General features: G+C 36.3%; 2 protein-coding genes across 3 annotated transcripts in view; one reads left to right on the top strand and one right to left on the bottom strand.

The window, feature by feature from the left end:
- The window catches only part of LOC106139651 (uncharacterized), a 41,851-nt gene extending 24,525 nt beyond the window's left edge, over window positions 1-17,326 (bottom strand). Inside the window, exon 1 of one of the 2 annotated variants that reach the window (XM_013341133.2) lies at window positions 17,136-17,326. The gene's annotated coding sequence lies outside the window, so the exon portion shown is untranslated. The remainder of the gene's footprint in view (window positions 1-17,135) is intronic. The other variant, XM_013341134.2, reaches the window with a different exon arrangement.
- A 3,083-nt stretch (window positions 17,327-20,409) lies between these two features.
- Window positions 20,410-23,464, top strand: LOC106139653 (tubulin alpha chain). Its single transcript, XM_013341136.2, has 3 exons — window positions 20,410-20,569; window positions 21,874-22,096; window positions 22,263-23,464. The coding sequence occupies exons 1-3, from the start codon at window positions 20,567-20,569 to the stop codon at window positions 23,387-23,389; spliced, it is 1,353 nt and encodes a 450-aa protein (XP_013196590.1). The 5' UTR covers window positions 20,410-20,566; the 3' UTR covers window positions 23,390-23,464.
- The last annotated feature ends 391 nt before the right edge of the window (window positions 23,465-23,855 follow it).

Here is a 23,855-nt window from a genome sequence, read left to right as displayed (position 1 = left end):
ATTTTCATGAGTTTTCATAAAAATAAAATGATATCGGGATCATCTCAAATTTGGTGAGGTTATAACCGGCCGATCCTGTTACTATAATGTAAATGTGTATTTTTTGTGAATGTCATGTTTTTTTTTTTGGGTATATTATGTTGATCGCAATTGATTCATTCATTCATTAAATCATATAATCACGTCTATATCGCTTGCGGGGTAGGCAGAGCCAGCAATCTTGTAAGACTAACAGACCACGTTCAGCTGTAAGGCTTATTGGTAGAATTGAGATTGATTATTCTTAATTGATAATGTAAGTATGTATTTATTAATAATGAATTATTTCTTCGTATGTTTCCATATATTTTTTATTTATTTACCGTAAATATATTTTCAGTTAATTTTCGTGTTTTTCATGAATCCACCGAAAAAGAGGGTTAGCGAATTACATTCGGTCGGCATATAATAGAATATTAATACTTATTCTAATTTGAATACCAGGCGGACCCCGGGCCCCTTTCCGGGAGGGTGCAACCGGGATGTGAGTGAGAGAGTCTAATTTGAATAAAAAATAAAAAAACAATAAGTACTTATTTTATTTTTAAGTAAATACATTACATATTAAGCATATTTCTAAAAACATAGATGGCGCGCAACACTGCGCAGTAGCGCCGCGCTCGGTAAACTTCTTTTTCTAAATTTAGCTAAGCTCTGCATCGCGCTTGTAAAATTTTTCACCCCGATCGACTTAAGTAACAAATAATTAACACGACTGTCGGGGGTCACTCGGTCCGGGGAAAACCAGTCTGGTCAAGCTGGACTAAATTGACTAGTCATTCCGATGTACCTCTTTAGAGGGGTAATTGCCAGCGGCTCAGAAAGATTCCTACTGCGCACAAGCAGAGCGGCTCGGACATGATGCATACCCTTAACAGGATACCTTGACCCCTTTTTTGGATCCCATAAATAGGTATTTGTTGTATTTTGAAGCTACATGTAATTTTACCAAATTTTTACCCCTTATTATTGTGTCCTATTTTCAATCGAGAGAATTATTAATGGACGGTTTTTATTTAATTTATTTTAAAGATATCTTCTTACACACAAACAAATTTTTATTTCGTTAAGTTTTTTTTTATATCTCGGAATTTGAAATATCTTTTGTCTCAAAAAGTTACGATAACGCGTGTATATGGCTTTTTTTAAATTGTTTATTTTTTTATGAATATCGAGATAATGTATAATAGGTAGGTAAGGTAATGAGATATTCCAACACTATAGTGTACTTATTATTTGACACTCAATCTTTTCTTAAAAAGCATTTACAGAAAAAAAAATGGATTTATAAGAAGTTTAATTTAGTTAATCACAAATGACTTCGTCGTAATTACTTCCTTTTGCAATGCGGTCCACACCGTATCTATTTCAAACACTAATCAAATCAAAACTGTTTCCACGTTAAAATTAATAATTAGGACAGCTCTTTGAAGTGGGCACCATTATCTTGGTTTATTTTGGTTCACCTATGTTCAAAATAAAGTAAGCCCAGATGCATAGCTCGGCTGTGCACCAACTTTATTTATTTATTAAAATTTTATTGTACAAAATGTAGATGTAAAGCATAATAGGTGGGCCTTATGCTGGTAGCATTGTCTTCCATGAAGTCGTAAGCTTGACTTGGGAATCTATTATTAAATAGATTCGTGTGTAACCATAATCCTGGATTATGTAAGCCAGGATTTCTCACGAAGAAGCTACTCTCGACTGATTTCCGCTGTCTTGGTAAGGAAACCTGACTCATATTGGATGAAAGGTGCACATCCAGTTGCTTAAACGTACAGGTTTTCCCACGATAAAAATTAATGAGATGAAGGATATAACTGTTCATTCTATACTCTATTTATTTTGTAATCTGTATTTGTAAAGCTATTAATGAACACCAAGATTAACAGTTTTAGATCTTGTTGCGTAAGATTTTAAGTGCATTTTCCTTCAACTGAAATGTGGGTAAGAGTCTGGTTACGTGGTTTCGAGGCTGTGAATTGCATATGCACACAGAACAGTTGCGAAATATATACATGGGAATGGATCGTACTCCTTATTTGGGAATATTGACTTTTATTGAATGAGATGATGTCATGAAAGTGACTGGAAAAGCCGCTAAGAAAAAAGCAGACAGCATATAGGTACCTTGAAAAGACTGATAGGCCACGGTCAGCAGTTTGGCTTAATGATAGAATTGAGATTCAAATAGTGATAGGTTGCTAGCCCATCGCCTATACGAAGAATCCCAAGTTTAAAAGCCAATCTCTTAGTCGCCTTTTATGACATCCATGGGAAAGATATAGAGTGATCCAATTCTTTTTTCTATTGGTGCCGGGAACCACACGGCATATATGTATTAATAGTATAGTAACCGCTACCAGCTGCCATGTTTTTATTATAGGCACGATCCATGCCCAAACATGTCTTAAGACAAATTATTGTTTTCCATTTGCTATATATAGATAAGAGTATTTATTTACATATTATCACGTCTATATCACTTGCGGCGTAGACAGAGCCGAAAGTCTTGTAAGACTGAAAGGCCAACCTCAGCTGTACAACGTGATCGAATTGAGATTAAAATAGCGACAAATATCTAGCCCATCGCCTACAAGAAGAATCCCAAGTTTATAAGGATATCCCTTAGTTGCCTTTTACGACATTCGTGGGTACGACATGGATGCCTAGGCCTATTTTTTTTAATTGGTGCCGAGAACCACACGGCATTTAATAATTACGTTGAAATTTTTTTTGTAAAGCAAAGAAATATCTTTCCAATTATTTCTTTAATCGGGGACATTCTGGCAAAAGGTCCGGTCAAGTCAAGAGTACCCGAAACCGACGAGCTTGCGTGAAAAGAATTATGAATATGGATTAAGCAAAAGAAGTATGCAAGAATCGTATAGCACGTGTAAAAATGTCGTCTCTGCCTAACCCTCTGGGAAAAAAGCGTGATTTTTATTTGTATATGTATTTCCTAAACGCAACTTTAAACCTAACGGTATTTACAATGTCAATGGGTTACCATATGTCACCGTCACAAATTATGTCTCCAAGGCATTACCAGCGTGGGTGAACGTTGCGTCACCCATTCACACTGCCTACGCAAGGTATTCTTGATGGCTAGTTCAATACAGGTTCTATGGATTTCTTCACACCGACAAGCTTAGTACCTATACGTAGACATAAAATCAAGCATTTTTCCCGGAGGGGTAGGCGGCACTGCATACTTCTTTCATTCATAACTCTCTTCATGCAAGCTTCGTATACAAGCAGATATCTATTGCAAAATATTTCACCAACAACAGCTATAAGGTATATTTAAAGATTTCTGTACTGTAATGAAATTCATCAGCCTCTTATATAGTTATATAGTATAGTCTCAGTTTCGTCCTCTTTCTACCTAATAAGGACCCGCACTTGTCCAATGATCAAGATCATTAATTCATTAATTAATGATAGAATTGAGATTCAAATAATGACAGGTTGCTAGCTCATCGCCTAAAAGAAGAATCACAAGTTACCCATATTCTTGAAAAAAGATTTATGGTATTTTTTTTATTTGAAAACGCTAGACAAGGTTGATCTGGGTACCAAGTCCGATCTCATGGTATCAGATTAAAAAAATAACTGTTAACGATACGATAGTGATGATTTTCTGATATTCACAAAAAATATGGAGTGATCCAACTGCAAGAAACAAAAAAAATGTAGACTAGAATTTAATCAACGTAACCTAGGTAACAAGTGAAGTATTGTGTAACAATAACAAGGCTGTTATCAGATAAGAGCCAGTCATATGCATGTGTATGAGGTCATCACATCGATATGTAGTGTTATGCAAAATGGAAACCGGTTCTTGGAGAAAAAGAACATAGGAGATGATATTCACATCCACAACCCCGCTATTAATAAAGAGAAATGGTTTGGATGAGTGGAAGCAGGTTGACTAAAATATACAAGGAGAGTGTGGAACGAAAGGTCGGAGTGGGAAGGTCTAGAAGGTATCTTGATCAATTTTCTTTTTTTTTTTACACTGATTGAGTTAGCCTCGAAGTAAGTTCGAGACTTGTGTTACGAGATACTAACTCAACGATATTATATTTCATAATAAATTCTTATATAGATAAACATCCAAGCCCAAGGCCAATCAGAAAAAGTTCTTTTCTCATCATGCCCTGGCCGGGATTCGAACCCGGGACCTCTGGTGTCACAGTCAAGCGTACTACCGCTGCGCCACAGAGGCCAAATTAAGGACATCCTGGCAAAGGGTCAGGTCAAGAGTACCCGAAATCACCGAGCTTGCATGAAAAGAGTTATGAATGTGGATGAAGGGATGAAAGTATGCAGAGATCGTGGCAAGTGAAATGATGTAGTCTCTGCCTAACCCTCTGGGAAAAAGCCGTGATTTTATGTATGTATGTAGAAATGATGTGTATTTATTAGGATATTAGATACCTAAATACATAATTAATACCCTACATACTTTTTCCTCCTCGTGATCTGTGGTAACATCTAACTAAAACAAATAAAGCGGTTTGAAACTTGAAAACCTTGAGATATTTTTAAAGATTTTTTGTAAGATGAATTCGAACGCATCTTCGTAAAGGAAACAAAAGTCAGTCTGCTTCAATTTTAACCTTCAATTTTAAGGCTCTTCACACATTTCACCATACTTTATATTCAAAAAGATAGCGCAGTAGGTACGTAGCCTTTCAGTTTTTATGAGACTGTTGGCTCTGTCTTCTGTAAGGGATAAAGACGTGATTGTATACATATTTATATAATGTTTATTAAAGCTTAAGTCCTGAAAATGAAATTGTACAAGCTGACTGACTTTGTCTGTTTGTCAAAAGTTCACTTCTAAACTAAAAATTGTTGTTTATAAGGTATTTTTATAGAAAAAAATATGTAAAATAAAAAAGTCAGGTAGATATTTGTGATTGCTCATTTAAAACTCATAGGTATAATATGTAATTAAATTAAACTCTTATTTTTCTCGTATTTTCAAATTATCTTCAGTATATATACGGCTTACTAAGGCCTACTTTATGAGACTGTTGGATCTGTCTACTACTGGGATTAAGATGTTATTATCCTACAAATATTATAAAAGCGAAAGTTTGTGAGTATGTCAGTATGGATGTTTGTTACTCAAAAACTACTGAACCGAGATGAAATCTGGTATGTAGGTAGCTGAAGACCCAGAATAACATATAGGTTTTTTATCCAGGAGTTCCCGCGGGATTGATTGTTATGTTATGATAAGGGTTCTACGCGGACGTAGTCGCGGGCGGCCTCTAGTAAGTTTATATGTGTATGTGTATATACGCCCTTATCCAATGTTCGTTAACCACAGATGCACCCTTGACCGCTATTCGCCTTACAAGCATGACATCATCGTTTCTGCTCGAAATTTCGTTTATTTTTGCTTTGCATGCCTCTCTTTCTCTCCTAAACACCTTTCTCGCTTTTATCAATGTAATGAAAAGCTTTTGAACAATGAATTTTTATTCAAGTACCTACGAATATATCGTTTCACTAAAATTTTAGCTATAGAATAGGGTTCATGTTGTACCCTCTATATGTCAGTGACTATTGTATTAGTTTGAACTGAATTGTACAATATGATATGCAATAAATTAATTGAAATTTTTCCAGTCAGTTGTACCAATTTTATAATTTAATCCTTGAAAGTTCTAGTTACATTGCCCATTGATCAAATAGGAATCAGTAAGATACCAAATAATTATTTATAGTAATTGTACTGTACATAGGCCGTCTCCTAATTATATTTCTGTGCTTTGAAATAATGTTTGTATTTTCCATTTATACATATAGGTATCATTTACATACAATTTGTGTAATTTGTCCCGTATATATTTCTTATATTTTTATTTTATCATTATACGGTACAAATTTCCTTCGAAAAACCTGAATTATCGAATAACCCCGCCATTCAATTTCAAGATGGCGATGAGGCCATCGACTGCCAATTATCATCTCACAATTGCTCTTTCATCGCTAATGAATTACTCAGCGCGTGAAATACTTCTACTGTGGTCGACTATATGCGAACACGATGCACGAGCATACAAACGTAAGCATTTATACATATAATAACGTCCTTATCCCGTACGGGGTAGACAGAGCCAACAGTTCGTAAAGGCCACGCAACAGCTGATTGGAGTACCAAATCCCTAAAGTTATTTTGTTTGTAACAAGTAAGTATAATAACGTTTGTACAGTGCAGACAAAACCTTCAAGACTACTATACCTTTTTATACATATGTATAGCTTATACGAAGGAAGCCCTGCACAAAAGCTTGTTGTATGATTGTATAAACAACATTCTAAATTCTAGGTAGGTAGTACATAGTCAAGCTAACCTTTAGCCGTAATTCCTTAACCATTTTATTCCTTAGGCGTCCCGCCTAGAAGCATCTGACTTTCGTAGTGACCAATAAGACATGACTATCTATAATCGGGTCTAGCTTACTTTTAGCCTCCCTACAAACAAAAATACCTACCTACAAAAAATTTACCTTGAATTTTCTGCAAACAATTTTACATAGGTACTTATATTAAGGTTAAATAAACGTTGATCTTCTAGGAATCTAGGCAGATAAGCCGGATCTGACAAACGACTTCCTATTTAGTCTGAGGACACATCGACTGGTTTCCTCAAGTCAGCCGTTAGCGAGCTGCGACCGGTCTGTGGACAGCAAAAACCATAGATATCTTCGGTGCTTTGATGCTTGGACAACGAGTAAAATGCCGTTAGAATAAGACCACTATTCTGCATCTTCTTTCCGTGGATGTTGTAGGTGACGAAGGGTGTAAGCTTGGGATTCTACATACATATATAAATCACGCCTTTTTCCCGGAGGGTTAGGCAGAGACCACATCTTTCCACTTGCCACGATCTCTGCATACTTCTTTCGCTTCATCCACATTCATAACTCTCTTCATGCTAGCTTGTCGGTTTCGGGGACTCTTGACCAGACCTTTTGCTAGAACATCTCCGATTTGATCAAGGTACGTTCGTTCTGTTTATTGATGCGATTACCTATTTACCAATGTTTTAGTTGTTGTCGTGAAACCTTTATTATTAACACTAAATAGTTATCATGTCAATTGGCTAGCAACGTGTCAACAATAATCTCTAAATCTCAATTTCACCTATAAATAAACGTGGATTTTGGATCTATTGGCAATTTTTGACTCAATCCAAAAATAGATAGATGGACTCTTTATTGCACCGTAAGAAAAAGAAAAACAGAAAAAAAACACAGGTAATGAGGTAGAAGGCGGACGTATCGTTAAAGCAATCTCTTCCAGTCAATCTTAGGATGGGAGGAAATTTAAATAAGAAGGCGATTGGCAACCAACAAAATATACCAACATTCTCCTTCATTCATATTTCCAGTTTAATTCGCAAGTGACACTATGATGTCATTGTGGCGGGTCTCATTAAACTGGCTGCTTTTGGGGTCAAGTTCATACAGAAATGTTATCTGTTCGCTAATATTAACCATATTGTTGTGATCTCACATGTTCTAAGGCTGAGGTCTAGGAATATTATTATACTCGATCCAGGTTATAATAATATATAATATTATAGATCGAGATTCCGCACTAAATTCTCTCTCGCGCAATGTTTTCTTATGTGGTTGCCAGGAAGAGATTAGAAAGATACCGCCTGAATTAAATTTACCTACCTAATAAACTCTTAACATTATTAGTGGCAAGACTTATTCAAACAAAACTAATGTTTGTTCTAACTTTCAACGTTTACGGTCTTAATTAAGCCTTAATTTCTTTCATTCTTTTTTGTTAGCGAGTATTACCTATCGAGCGAGCCAAATAAACGTACGATTCGCATCACATACATTGCAGTGGTTCAAATTCTATGTAGCAATGACGTTTGTCTGAGTTACGTACATTAGTTTGATTGCTAACCTATGCTCAAAGGGTGAGTGAAAACATCGTGAATAAACCTACACATTTCAGGCTACTGGATGTGACACCATGATCCAAAAAGGGCTCTTCTGCAAAGATTGCGGAGGTCAGACGGCAATAGGAGTCGCTTCATATATAAACTTGACATACCCACTCCAGGATCTATATCACGAGCAAAAGCAAACCCCGGGATCCATTAGATCCTAGAATAATGTTACAATACGTACCTTAGTTACATTTGTTATGTTTGAGTATTCGACCACACATCCAAGGTTATAATTATAACTAATTAATTGTCATCGGCGAATGTATGACTCTTTGTTAGACTAATCGACCAATTTAGCAATTAGAACGGTCCTGACTTGGCCCATCTTTAACGGATACAGTTTTAATCATATGATACCAGCAATGGTCAATTCAAATTTTGTAAATGTATGTATTGATAAGTATTAATGATTATATTGATAAGTAGTAATATTATATAGGACTGTATCCGAAACTTTTAATACTAAGAGGAATGCACTATTTCATTACTTTCTAGACTAATAAGTTGGTAAAAACGTAGGCAAGACCTATAGCGTGTATATGATAGGTATATAATATTCACAGATGTTTAACGAAAAGATATATTATTGGCAGTTTAAATCAGTGCAGTGTTAACATTGACAGTAGTATTCTAGTGTTTAGTGTCAAAACCTGGATATGGTGGGCGGAATACTTAAAATTTAAAGTAGCCCGCCCACCACGTACCAGGGCGCCCTAAATTTGGTGCGATACGCAAAGAATTTTACTATCTGATTAGCAATTCTAAACGATCTCGATCCGGAAGCAGTTATTCATATTCAAATGACATTTGATTACGTAAAAGTTCAGTGAGATATAAATGAAGCCCACGCGACAAGAGAAGGTTTAGGAGCATTAGGGCTAATTCTCATTATGGCAACAACAAAAGAGAATGCCTAAACCACAGAATGATAAATAGTAAGTAAGTACAGTCGGCCTAGAAGATACCTGTGCCACATCGCCTTGAAACCGGTAAACCGCATGGGAGGCGGCCCAGATATCTCCTAGGCCGACTGTACTAACGTACAGAACGGACATCCACCTTCTAATTAAATACCTCATCTTAACGTTAGGCAAAGTCACGAATATGTCAGCATGTATGCTTACGCTAAATAAGTATGAAATTAAAACTATATTCTAAAATATCTTTAATGTTGAACACAAAATAAACTCACAAAGAATGCTCCAGATTTTAAATGTGCGAAGGACGTAGCATAAATAGTTTAATGCTCGGAAAAGCAATGAACCCACATGTTATAGCATCAGTCTGTGAAATGTGATAGGATTGATCGCAAGTGGAAATTCATAGTCTCTGCCTACACCAATGGCTTGTGATGGTATGGTATGTAAATTAAATCAAAAATAAATAATTGATAAAAACTGATATTTGTTTCTACTCGAACATTTTTATATCTTTCTTTCAATTAACGTTCATACCAAATCAAATTTTATTAAGCCAAATACCGAAAAAGGAGTACCAAAAAAATACAGACTTTCCCCTCTCGGTTAAAAATCTGGGGGCACGGTAGTGGCCCCACCAAGTCGAGCAAAAAAAACCGTACCATCGTTTTCTCGAAGCATTTTGGTCTATTTCGTCCCCTTTAACTATTTTCGTATTAGTTAAGAGTTAAAAAAACTCTTAAGCCGAAGAAGATAACGACACATCAAGATAAATGTAATTACAATTGTATTAAAGATTTACACTCACTTGTTTTATAAAACTTGTTTGAAAGTCCCCTGGATTCTTGAACAAATATTAATAACTATAAAATAATTACGTCACACGCCTTAAAACTAATAAATTAAATATAACATCACTCAGCTTTTTAGAATGGCTTCTGAATACGCACTAAATAATATTTAATGTCTATAAAAGAATATTCCTTACAATTGAGAATATTCTCAGAACAAAATGACTCAAGTGATTGGAGCATGAGTTGGTGACGATGAGGTAATTTTAGCTTTTATGGTATACGAGTCGAGAACATAAAGATCCATTAAATTATAGTTGATTTATATATTACAAATCAAGTCGAGCTTCCCGCGTCTTTCCCTATGTCTGCATGTATGTATGCTTAGATCTTTAAAACTACACAATGGATTTAGATGCAGTTTTTTTATAGATAAAGTGAACCACGAGGAAATTTTAAATGTATAAATGTTACCCTGAAGCCTGGGCGGGTCGCTAGTAAGTACAATAAAAACTTCACTGAAAAATAAACGTGAATAATGGTGTTACGTGTACTACCGTCTGTCACGCCAGAGTCGTTAAATCTTAATCTGTTGCCAGCCGGACTGGTCACAAAATACAGAAATAGTTCGGCGGATGTGCGAACTAACAAACCTACACACCTTTTCCAACCTGTTTGTCGCAACGCTGTACAGAATGAAAAAATAACGCCAACTTCCTAAACACATTTTGTGGTCCCGCTGGAAATGGTGCTATTTTTACAAATTTTATTTTATTTATTTCAATCTTAATCTCGCGTTCTTCTCGAAAAATTGTGTGCCACTTTGTGTTTTAACATCACGTGAGTACAGAAATTGTATACTTATTAAATGTACATTCGTCCACTATTCCGATATTCGATTTAGATTTAATTTTCTATTTGTAAATTGACGGCTGGTGAAAATGCTGCAGTCAAGTTTGTTCATGCGCTTTGGAAGCGGTAGTAGTTATAATTAGATTTAAGTGATGTGACGTCAATAAGTGATACCTTGTATCCAATAAAAATAATAAAAAACTACATAAAATAAACCAAAAACCCAAACCCCTTTATAAATACCCTCTATTAATCTCATGAACCTATCTTTCTGTTGTATTTTTACTGTACTACACGTGTTCTCAACACGTATTTGTATGTGATGTAGTAACTGTTTGTCGAGGCAGACACCTACACAGGAAAACTCAAGGCGATTTACTTCGTAAAATTATGAATGGATGAATGTACACTCATTTTAATATTCATGTTTCTCATTAGTGCAACGAGTTGATGGATCTATACAATTATACATACATATATATAGTCACGTCTATATGCCTCGCGAAGTAGACAGAGCCAACCATCTGGAAAAGACTGATAGGCCACGTTCGGCTGTTTGGTTTAATAGATAGAATTGAGATTCAAATAGTGACAGGTTGATAGCCCATCGCCTAAAAGAAGATTCTCAATTAATTAATATTTACGTCGTTCAAATTATATATCTACCACTATACAAATTTCTCTGTCAGACTCAATGGTTGACTGGTAACATAATGATTGTAGCATTAAGTCCGCCAATTGTGCTATACATTTGTATTTTGCACAATAAAGTTTCAATAAATAAATAAATATATTTTGCATAACCTGTTTTAGATAACCAAATCCATCATTAAGCTATCCACATGTTTGTGGCCTTATATTATCTTCTCGAGACCGTTGGTTCTGTCTTCTGCGTAAAGGATGAGTCGTGTGACGATGTTTGTCTGCATACCTTATTATATATATTTTTTTTTATTAAAGCATGAATTTATAAACGTTATTTTAGAACCATCGATTCATACATTTGGCAAGGAAACAATCACAAACGTTTCGTGGAAGTGTGGAGGCAACAATTCGTTCTTGGCAAATGTCAACTGTCAATTCAGTTTAATATCATCAATTGCATATTAAATTAGATTTTCTCAAGCCGGTATTAACTATCTATACTAATATTATAAAGCTGAAGGGTTTGTTTGTTTGAACGCGCTAATCTCAGAATGCTGGTTCGAATTGAAAAATTCTTTTTGTGTTGAATTGACCATTTATCGAGGAAGGCTTTAGGCTAATATAAAATCACGCTGAAATTATTAGGAGCGAAGATATAATGGAGAATGTGAATAAAATCGACAAAAATTATTCATCCTTGAGGGCTTCAATGATGCCCAAAATAACTATTCCAAGCGGACGAAGTCGCGGGCACAGCTATCATTGATATAATAATGGATGCCTGCCGAAACTTTCATATTATGACTTTCGATTGTAGCTTTTACTACGATCGTATAATGGGGATTACCATGCAAATTTTGCTGAGTTCAGACGGAAGTCGCTTCTTGTAAAACCAGACTCACCGAATCGAGGATGATGGTCAAAAGGCACACCCCGGACTTCTCTCCAGAGAGGACATAACCGGGATTGAAGCCAGAAAGAAGTGGAGATACAAAGTTATTTCTATATGTTTTATTTTATGATTGGGCGTTGCGCAGTTTTATCAAATTTGTATTACCTTACTGATTACCCGTTGCGCGATGTGTCTAAAATGCGATGTTATTTAAATTGCAATGCTTATATCGATTGAATTGTTAAATTCTTGTTATTACTAGATGTAATTAAAATGGCAATAAAGACTGCGAGAATACCTAACAGAAACAGATTGAGCAAATACCGCCAAGGTTATCTGAACGTCTGGCCTCTCCAAAATAAAGACACTTAACACGATCAACAGGTTTATAAACATATACATATTTTGGATACACTTGGAAACTAGCTAAAAATATTAATACTAAACAGTTCTTTGATTTGCGATTTTTGTTGGCCGTAGAACTAAGTTACATACATACATAACTAAGTTTTGGAAAAAAATAAGAGAAATATGGGGTATATTAAATTAACTGCTGCACAACACCTGTTAACTAAGAATCGGCTTAGTATATGTACATCAAAGACAACTAGAATTAAGAAGTAAAAATAGAAAACTATTTTAAATTAGCAACTAAAGAAAAACATTGTTCAAATTTTGAACCCTAAGTAGAGGTTTCCATTACGTAGGCAGCGATCCCGCGCTGTTTTCAAGACAGAATGCGCAAGAAAGCTGACTGCGCGAGAGTCATCTATTGAATAGACGTCAAGGATTTTGAAACAGCTACCATTTAAATTCACTCATTCCAAATTTGAAATAGAAAAGATGCCATTTTGAAATTTAACTGTATATAGTCCCAATGAGAAGGAAATACATCACTTACAAATCTAGAGATACAAAATACAAAATTCGTATCACGTGCCGCCGCCCAACACGTATAACTCAACGTTGATGACATGATGACACTTCTTGTACACGTTACCTTTTTAGTATAATGTGTAGATCAGTGCCATTAGTCATCTGTGTTGTGTCCGGTAGAAGACCATCCATATCTTCTTATGGAATATCTACAGTAGAAGGCTTTATACATCAGATATGTTAAATACTTATGAATCAAAATACATATGTATATTGGAAAAGAAAAGGGAAAGAAAAGGAAAAAAAAGAAAGAATAGAACCACTCCATCACTTTCCCGTGGATGTCGTAAAAGGCGACTAAGGTATGGCTTAAATGTAAAATTTATACTTTGGATTCCTCTTTTAAGCGATGGGCTAGCAACCTTTCACTATTTGAATCTCAATTCTATCATTAAGCCAAACAGCTGATACCGTTATACAATACCTTGTTTAACAGTTGCATAACTAACGGAAAAGGTTTCGAAAAAAGATCGAAAGCAACAGTCTAGACCAGGTACTGGCGCTTCCTGGCTGAGTCAGGGAAGCCCAGTTGGCACCGCTGCCAGGGAGGCCAAAATAGATATAGTAGCAGATATAGCTGGCGTCCGTCAGGCAGGTAGTGGTTGCCAAGGTGTTATGATTACTGTCTTTTGAAACATGGATTTTAATCTCGGGAAAGCAGACGATAATCCCAAGCGTGGAGGAGAGGGACAAGAAAAAAATTAAGTTCAATAAAATCACACACTTTAGTAATTTAACCTACTTAATATAAATTTGATAAATTCTAGAAATAGTTTAAAAGATGATTTTTCATAGACATTCAAACACACTAATAGGATTCTAAACAAATTAATAAATGAACCGACCTGTCGTAATGAGCTGTTCACGATGGAAATTCAATGTCGAAATTAAGTAGATAGCATTCTGTGAAATTAAGTAAACAGCTAAATTTAAACGATCCAATGAAACACCTAATTATTCATTCAGAACTAGTTGATAAAATTGTTTTTGTACAAAAAAATAAAATGACTACACTGAACCAATTTACACGCTTATCCACACCAAGGCTGACAAACACAGATCCATGGAATTAATGACATATTCTGTATTCCAATTGCGTGTTAGATTCAAAGTATTACTGAAAATGACCTTAAAGTCACAGCTTGTACTAGACAGCCTTGACTTGTAGCCAAATAATGAGGAAAAGATCATGCGATTTGAAAGATCAATGATAAGTACCTATGAAATGAAATTACTCCTAGAATGACCTAAATTTTATTACACAAATACAATTTGTTTCTTCTGAAAGCAGTAATTTTCTATTCTTTTTTGTATCGGTGCCGTGTGGTTCCCCGCATCGATACAAAAAAGAATAGGACCACTCCATATCTTTCCCATGGATGTCGTAAAAGGAGACTAAGGGATAGGCTTATAAACTTGGGATTCTTCTTTTAGGTGATGGGATAGCAATCTGTCACTTTTTGAATTTCAATTCTATCATAAAGCCAAATAGCAGAACGTGACCTATCAGTCTTTTCAAGGCTCTGTCTACCCAACAAGGGATATAGGCGTGACCAAATTTTTAGTTAAAATTTAGACATGCCTCTGTGTAAGTCCAGTAGTGTCTAGACACAATGAGATTAAAAGAGACAATATAATGCTTATAACCATACACATGCTTGTAATGTGGTCCTACCAAGAACCGACCACAGCAGAATTTTCGATTATTTCTATCAGTCCAATATTTCCTAAGAATGTTTTCTAATACAGAAAACTTTTTTCCAAATGCCCCCCTCAATGCCATCAACTCAAATAGTATTCAGCCGTTGACCTGAACATTTTAATTTTTAGGTAAATTTTCGAGTATTCCTATGATCCATGTCGTTGTACGCGTGCGTGGCCGTTCGCCAAGTTTTAATATTAGCGCCTTCTGATGTCATCGCTCGCTGCACTGTTTACACTCGGAATCGAAATTCATATTGTTTTTACAAGTATTTGTGGACTGCGAGATGTAGGTATGGCTTAAGGAATGTTGCCAGTTTTGACTGTATAGAACTTATTGTTATACATACATAAAGTCATGTCTCTCTTGGCTGTCTGTCTGTCTGTCTTAAAAAGACTGATTTTGACATCCAGCTGTTTGGCATAATGATAGAATTGAGATTTATAACATAGTGCTTTTCAGAAACAGTATTATTCTACGTTAATTAGCCATATTCCCTTTTCTTTCTGTTTCAGAATAGAAAAGACAGATAAGCTTTGTCAACGTTTTTGAATAAACACGCTTGTTGTTGGATTAAAAATGTTGTGACAAATAGGGAAATGTATCACCAAATTCGTAACTGAGATTGAGTTGAAGCTAAAAAGTTAATTATGCCCCATTTTATGATTAACAAATCTATTCTATAGATACTAATATTATAAAGCTAAAGAGTTTGTTTGTTTGTTTGAACGCGCTAATCTCAGGAGCTGCTGGTTCGAATTGAAAAATTCTTTTTGCGTTGAATAGACCATCCTTTAGGGCCATCAATAATGCCCAAAGTAACTTTTTCCATGCGGACGCAGTCGCGGGCACAGCTAGTTCAATATAAACAATTGCGCTAACTTTTAAGCAGTCATCAAAATATTCATTGGTCATCATTCAAGAAAGTTTATTGGGTGACTAAGCCCCAGAACGAGTAAGAACTTCGCAATGACTGCATCAAATTATTGTATGTTGATGCTGACGCATGCGTTGCGGTTCTCTTCAGAAAGCCACAGAAATAGCCGTGAGCGATTGTGTAAACGAGAACAAGGTCTTAGCCAGATTCTGAATCCTGGATTTGTTTACATCGATGATATTATGTTTATCATCAATACGAAATTTTTGAAGTAAAATTATAACAGCAGTTTTAGTTAGTACGGTTGTGGTAGAAACACCAGCTTAGTTTAATTTAATTTTTAGTTTGTAATTAAGAATAGTTTTTTTTTATTATTAAATAATTAATATTAATTTATATTATTTAGTAGGACTTAAAAACTTAATTAAAAAAAGTTGTATCTTAGTAACTATACATATACAAAAAATGAAAGTTGTCAAAATCAGTACGACAATGACATTCAACATCTGTTTAGAGATAGGTTTCTGTTCCTTGTAAAGCTAACTGTGATGTAAAACTATGACAACGCCCCGCCAATGTTAAACAACTTACTGGCCCATTTCATTCAGGTGAATTGCTTAATTTGGTCAACAACCAGATGGTGCCTTGTTTTTGCAGAAGAAGATTTTAAAAGTACCTAATTAAAATCATAGTCTTCTTTATATAAAACACTTATTGTCTTCTTCATTAACACTAGCCAGATTCTAGTAAATTTATCTTATTATAAAATACAAAACTAGCTTAGTTTCTCAATAACTAACATGATCGTGGGCCGGGACTGGCGATTACCAATAATGACCTCCAGTTCTGAACAATTCTCGCCCACAGCGTAGGTACCTATCGTAGGAGTTAACCAGAAAGAATTTAATAACTGTGTAGGACGCACAATAAATTTATAAATCTATTTTGAATATTAATTGGTTTGTTACACATTAGGTTCCACATCTGGCATGAATGAGTTCCGTTTTTCCTTAAAAAACCTTTCCTTTATAAGGGGAAAACGGTAAAAAGTTATTTTAAAAGCTCTTTTCTTGCTATGATACGTAATTACGCTACCTATTCCTCTTTTTTTGATAACCTTTCATTATTATCACTTCCAAATAACATAGGTAGGCATATTACAATAACCACCCATGTAGGAAAAACAGGTACACTTTAATTATCATACATAATTAAATGTTTACGTTTCATAATATAATGTGGGTTTTAAATAAAGAACAGTACTGTTCCAAACTTTTCATAATGTTGCAAACCTATACATGAAAATAAGTATCTTTTTAAAACACATAAGTCACACATTAATCCATATGTACTTGAACAAACTAGTTTCATATTAAGACAAAACCAACGCAATAATTTCCAAGAAAACATCACCAATGTCACATTCACATTGGCGACATTCATAAATCTTGAAAAACATAATGAAAAACTGTAATAAAAGTTACATACCTACCGCTTTCGTAAAGATCCTTCAAATAAAACTGCTATCACTTCACAAATACACAGTTCAATACACACTAATTCCGATTCATTTCATTTAAATGACACTATTATTTTACGTTTATTTTATTTACGATTTTTAGTTCGAAAGTCGTCGCCGAGTTTGCGTTCGCGCGCGGAAGCCGATGGCGCGCTTTGACTTGAAATTGAAACAGCGCGGGAAAATACGAACGAACGGAAATATCATATATCGTAGACGCAAAACGAGAAATATGTTTTCTCTTTCGCTCTTAACCTGTTGCGATTACCAAGAAAGAGACGCTAGAGACATTTATTTTTCAAGTTCTTTATTCTGATATTTTTTTGTTAAATAAAAAGTGATGAATGGAATGATGAATGTAATTGAAAATAAACATACAAACATACATAGAATCACGCCTCTTTTCCGGAGGGGTAGGCAGAGACTACCTCTTTCTGTCTTTATTGAAAATAAAATACGAACTAATCTAACTAGTGAACAATAGAGAGATCAAAGAACTAATTTTTGTGGTGTAACGTACTCGTACATAACTCGTACGTGTAAAACAACGCTACTGGAAACTGGGAAAATTTATAGTTACACGAAGGCAACACGCAAATGAGAGTGTGTAAATTACATTCCATCATTAACTCCATAGCTTTTCAGTCTTTTCGAAACGGTCGCTTATGTCCTACCCTGTAAGGGATGAAAACGTGAAATAATATATGTATGACAATATATACGAAATTCATGGGATAATTTAACTGAATGTAATGTGAATAATCTGTTTCACCGAATTTATATATATATCTTTGTTTCTAAACGGAATAAACTTTCAAATTTTGATCCTTATTTTAGTTCAAAACCTTGACCTTTACGACCCTGGCTGCTACTAAGCAAATGATTTAGTAAAACTATCTCCCGCTAGATGTCACTTTAAATTGTTCTCAGAAAAATACACGCCCTAAGTATTTAGGTATGTACCTATTGTAAATCGTTGTTCTGTGTAGGTAGATTTTTAATATTTCGGATTAAATAAAACCGGATTGTCTGAAAAGAAAGAAATCTGATCGATTCTATGAATCTTACTAATAGCGCCATCTAGTAGTATTATTATAAACCACGTCAGTCAGATGCTTGAATTAGAACCCACTAATGGCTAGAACTTATGACACCAAGTAATGCAGTATCAGATGAAGTGATCTAACTACTACCTGCTCATTCGTATAATAATCTGTTCTATGAGTCCTGCATGTCAGTCAGTATAGTTAGATAGATATGGAAAGATGAGGTATAAAGCGCCGGCTAGGCTAGTATAGATTTATGACAAAATTGTATTGTCGCGTCGGCGCGCCGGGAAGCCGCGGGACGGGACAATGACACCGAGGGAGGGGGGAGAAGCTAGAGATGGGGGCTGGGGGAGGGCGTTTATCGATATTATGCCCAACTTACATTGCGCCAGAAAATAATTAACTAATAAATAACCTAGGTCTTAATAATATCAGATCAGTAGTTGTTCAACAATTAGTACCTAATTAATAGACTTTCATTTGTTTTTACATATAGTCACATTTATATCCCTTGCGGGGTAGACAGAGCAATCAGAGTAGGATTTGATAAGCAAATAGTGACAGGTTGCTATTACATCGGCAAAAGGATGAAATACAAGTTTATTAGCCTTTCCTTTAGTCGCCTAACCTATTCAGGTTTGGAAAAAAATTGTGGTTAGTTATTCCAGTCCTTATTATAAAAGTACCATTCTTTCAGTAAACTACTAATAATGGCTCATTATTTGTGGCTCAGTGGAAGTACGCTTGTCTGTGACATCGGAGGTTCTGGGTTCGAATCCCGGCCAGATCTTTTTCTGATTGGCCTGGGTCTTGGATGTTTATCTATATATTTATAATAAGTATTTATTATAAAATATAATGTGTTAATTAAGTATCTCGTAACACAAGTCTCGCAATTATTTCGAGGCTATCAATAAATAAATTTGGAATGGATGAATAGAACTTGCATAGTGAGAAGCGGGCATACGACGTTTGTTTAGTGATGCTGTAGTTTGATGTTAAAATATCGATAAAAGTATCTATTTTTATTATCAAGAACATTACATATTTTTACACAACAAGCTTTTACCTGCATCCTCGCCCACACAACAGAATTCTTGTTTTTCGCAAATCCCACGGAAAATATACTTTTAACCTGGTTAAAAGGTACCACATGTCCTTCTCCAGACCCTTAATTATAGGTATATAAGTGATATTTCAAGAAGATTAATTCAGCAGATAACCTTTGAAGAGGTAACATGCAAACAATAAAACTTACATTTGCATTTATAATATTAGTCGGGAGTAAAGTACCTATAATGTCTTTGGTTTCAAATGACATCAGAACACCCACAAATAATTATTTTAATTTTATAGTAAAAAGCAATTAAAGTAAGTATGTTTAGGAATCAAACTTAACGTTTTCATGATGGTGTCGAGTTTGAAAACGCGTATTAAAGCAAAACATGTATTCATACAGTTATTTTATGTAGGTATTTAACAAAATACAGATTACTTGCAAATGCTGTATGCACCTTTAATAAATTAATGTATAAAAACAATTTAGATTTAATCTTTAAAGCAGTATATTTTCACATACTGTTCCAACTAAATAAATAAATATACATCTTATCTACCATGCTTTTAAGGCAAATAAATTATTGATCGATAATTCGGGTCTCTTTAAGGCTGTAGGGTCTGGGTACCCCGTGGGGAATAACGTTATTAAATTTATGACTGTATAAATTTATTAAACGCAATAGTTTATTAAAAATATTTTTTATCGACGATCGCAGGCAACAAAACATGTCAAGTACAGTAGTATATTGTCCAGATTTTTGTGTTCAATTAAATGAAAGTCATTATCTTATTTATTCATTAAATAGGATCACCAACAGCATACAAATATAAAAACAATACAGAGGTAAGAAAGTAAGAATATCTTTAGTCTTAGACCGAATTCAAAATATTATGTAATATGTTTTTTTTTCATTATGGTTAGGTGTTCCATCCATCCAGAGTCATCGGAGGTAGTTAAGGGCTCAAAGATTTTCTATCGAATTATCGGTAAATGCTCACATTTCCCATCACTAAAGAAGAATGAATCATCAACCCACATATTCCCGCAATGGTGATATAATGCAGCTTTGACCTTATTGGTTGATCCACCCATGCGGCAGTAGGGTGGACCAATCACCGGGCGGGATTCAAAGCGTCCCATCCCCACATTGCCTGTAGTATATAAACTCTCCAACGGAATTTTCGCCGTTATTATTCGTTCGGCAAGCCTCTTTACCGGTCGCGCTGAACGACGACTGACATTTATTTAATTAACTTATTTGTACGTTAAGTTCACCAAAACTCAATTGAAAATGGTAAGTACTGATGTTTTTTACTGTTGAGTCTTTATTTCATACAAATCGTCATTATTTTCGTAGTAAAAGTAGCTAGATTTGTAGTTATAAAACCGGGTGGCCGCGCCACCATTTTGTCGGCGTGTTAACCGGCCGGTTTCAAAGTCTCTACCACGCGAGCTAGGTAGACTTGGCATGATACATTTATATTTGGTAGCATTTTATAGCGGAATTAAGATTGTCTTCTGTTTTGTTCTAATTTTTGCACAACTTTATTTATTTATCGCTTAGACGTGATGAGATAATAATCTTTGTCTTCTTTTGTTTTCATGTCTAATAAAACTTGTTTAACTAAGTACTTTTTTTGTATGTCTAGTCTGCCATGCGGTGCCGGCTGCCACACCCGTTTACTCATTGATTTTCCTACTACTTTAATTTTTCGTTTATGTTTCTTTAAATGTTTATCTTAGGTAGGTACCTACTTTCCTAAATAAATTCAATGGTTATATTAGGTACAGTCAAAAATAATTTGTTTTCGCTGCTTGAGCGGTGACGTGTACCTGACCCCATTCAAGGCTGCACTTGATGATCTCATGATTTGTCGCCACTTTTAAATTCAAATTAAGTATATTATCAAATTGCCTATGAGGCAACAGCTATGAAAACAAATTTAATTCTATATTTCGAAGATCTATGTCCATCTAGATCCTGTTAAGCAGGTAATACAAAAATAAAAAACTGATTTCTGCCATTAAAAACGAAAAAAAAAATTATCTAACCAGGCTGTGCAATCCACTTTCATCCTAGTTTAAATTGGATCCTACCTATATTTTTTAATTAAATAATGCCAATTTCTAACAATGACTTCCCATTGGAGTGTAATCTCGAAGCTTTCACCTTTCACTTCACTCGCGTGTCGGCTTTCGACTTGCGATGTGGGTCATGGCAAAAAGCATTCATTCGCTATGCCCATAAATGGCGCATCGCCCGATCGCCTCAAATGGAAATGAGCTCGCTTCCATAAAAGGATTTGATGATCGTTAAGGTACAAATCATGTAAGTAGGTAGGTACCTACCTACCTGTATGATTTTATAGGTACATACATGAGTTAAATAAGCAATAACAATAAAAAATGCTCATCCTTAATTTTACATTACTCTTCTATAACATGTTTGCAAGTCTATAGTTGGACAACAACAAAGATTATTTCTAATTTGTGTAGTTAGGATCACATGTAACATTGATATCATGACATCATTAGGTCTAAAACAAAATCACTACCTAAGACTTAATAAACATATCTAACTTTAACTTTTCTCCACAGCGTGAGTGCATCTCAGTACATGTTGGCCAAGCCGGAGTCCAGATCGGCAATGCCTGCTGGGAGTTGTACTGCTTGGAGCACGGCATCCAGCCTGATGGCCAGATGCCCACAGACAAGACCATCGGAGGTGGAGATGACTCCTTCAACACCTTCTTCAGCGAGACCGGAGCTGGCAAACATGTGCCCAGGGCAGTGTTTGTTGACTTGGAACCCACAGTAGTTGGTATGTATACTAGTATTTGATGGAATCATTAAATTCAATTAGATATCTGCTTAGCCAAATTTTTAATTATAAAATTAAAAGGTTGGCCATCGTTTTAGAAGTTGAATTTTTTTGTAAGACAAAAGTATAGTAGGTATTCTAACAATATATTTCCTTTTGTCAACAGATGAGGTCCGCACAGGAACATACAGGCAGTTGTTTCATCCAGAACAACTTATCACTGGTAAGGAGGATGCCGCAAACAACTATGCCCGTGGACACTACACTATCGGCAAGGAAATCGTCGACCTAGTCCTGGACCGCATCCGCAAGCTTGCCGACCAGTGCACAGGTCTCCAAGGTTTCCTCATCTTCCACTCCTTCGGAGGAGGCACCGGCTCCGGTTTCACCTCTCTCCTCATGGAGCGTCTCTCTGTAGACTACGGAAAGAAGTCCAAGCTCGAATTCGCCATCTACCCCGCTCCCCAGGTGTCCACCGCCGTCGTCGAACCCTACAACTCCATCCTGACCACCCACACGACCCTCGAGCACTCCGACTGCGCGTTCATGGTCGACAACGAAGCTATCTACGACATCTGCCGCCGCAACTTGGACATCGAGCGCCCCACCTACACCAACCTGAACAGGCTGATCGGTCAGATCGTGTCGTCCATCACGGCCTCCCTGCGTTTCGACGGCGCCCTCAACGTCGACCTAACCGAGTTCCAGACCAACTTGGTGCCCTACCCTCGTATCCACTTCCCTCTGGTCACATACGCCCCGGTAATCTCCGCCGAGAAGGCGTACCACGAGCAGCTGTCGGTCGCCGAGATCACCAACGCGTGCTTCGAGCCCGCCAACCAGATGGTGAAATGCGACCCCCGCCACGGCAAATACATGGCCTGCTGCATGTTGTACCGTGGAGACGTCGTGCCCAAGGACGTCAACGCGGCGATCGCAACCATCAAGACCAAGAGGACCATTCAGTTCGTGGACTGGTGTCCTACCGGTTTCAAGGTGGGCATCAACTACCAGCCCCCGACCGTGGTGCCCGGCGGCGACTTGGCGAAGGTGCAGCGTGCCGTGTGCATGTTGTCCAACACCACCGCCATCGCGGAGGCCTGGGCTCGTCTCGACCACAAGTTCGACCTCATGTACGCCAAGCGTGCCTTCGTGCACTGGTACGTCGGTGAGGGTATGGAGGAGGGAGAGTTCTCAGAGGCCCGCGAAGACTTGGCCGCTCTGGAGAAGGACTACGAAGAGGTCGGCATGGACTCCGCCGAGGGTGAGGGCGAGGGTGCCGAGGAATACTAATCAGATAAAGAAGCTTGCCGGCTCACGTACACCGATACATTCCGCGGTGATGAAATAAAAGAGAAATTATGTTGACTCCCTTGTTTGATTTACAATTTACCTTTCTCCAGTACTTATTTTCAGAAGAGTAGGTTCATTAGGGAATTTGCCAGGAAATTATAGCAAAATATAGAATGTATTGCAATATCACAAACGAGGTCGATGCACCAAATATTACGATTGAATAGGTACACCTACCCACTAGCATTGCCTAACTATATACCTAGGTATCGATCGATAGTTTACCTCGAAAATTAGAATAGGTAGCTCAGTGTGGTAGGTTCAAAAGTATCAAAGACGTATGTGTACTACAACTACAATACTATCGACAGTACCTATTGCTTTTACATCGATCGGCAACACTACATAGGTACCTACTATCTACGAAACCTGTGGTCAACTTTGAGATTTACCTTCACATTAGGTA

This window comes from Amyelois transitella, chromosome 25, assembly GCF_032362555.1.
Source record: "Amyelois transitella isolate CPQ chromosome 25, ilAmyTran1.1, whole genome shotgun sequence".
NCBI lineage: Eukaryota > Metazoa > Arthropoda > Insecta > Lepidoptera > Pyralidae > Amyelois > Amyelois transitella.
Note: the sequence above shows the minus strand (reverse complement) of the source record. Positions and strands in the feature narration are given on the sequence as shown.

Bases quoted from the DNA above. Each gene is read 5' to 3' on its own strand.
- LOC106139653 (XM_013341136.2), top strand. The intron at 22,097-22,262 runs GTATGTATACTA...TTTTGTCAACAG, and splicing joins CTTGGAACCCACAGTAGTTG to ATGAGGTCCGCACAGGAACA.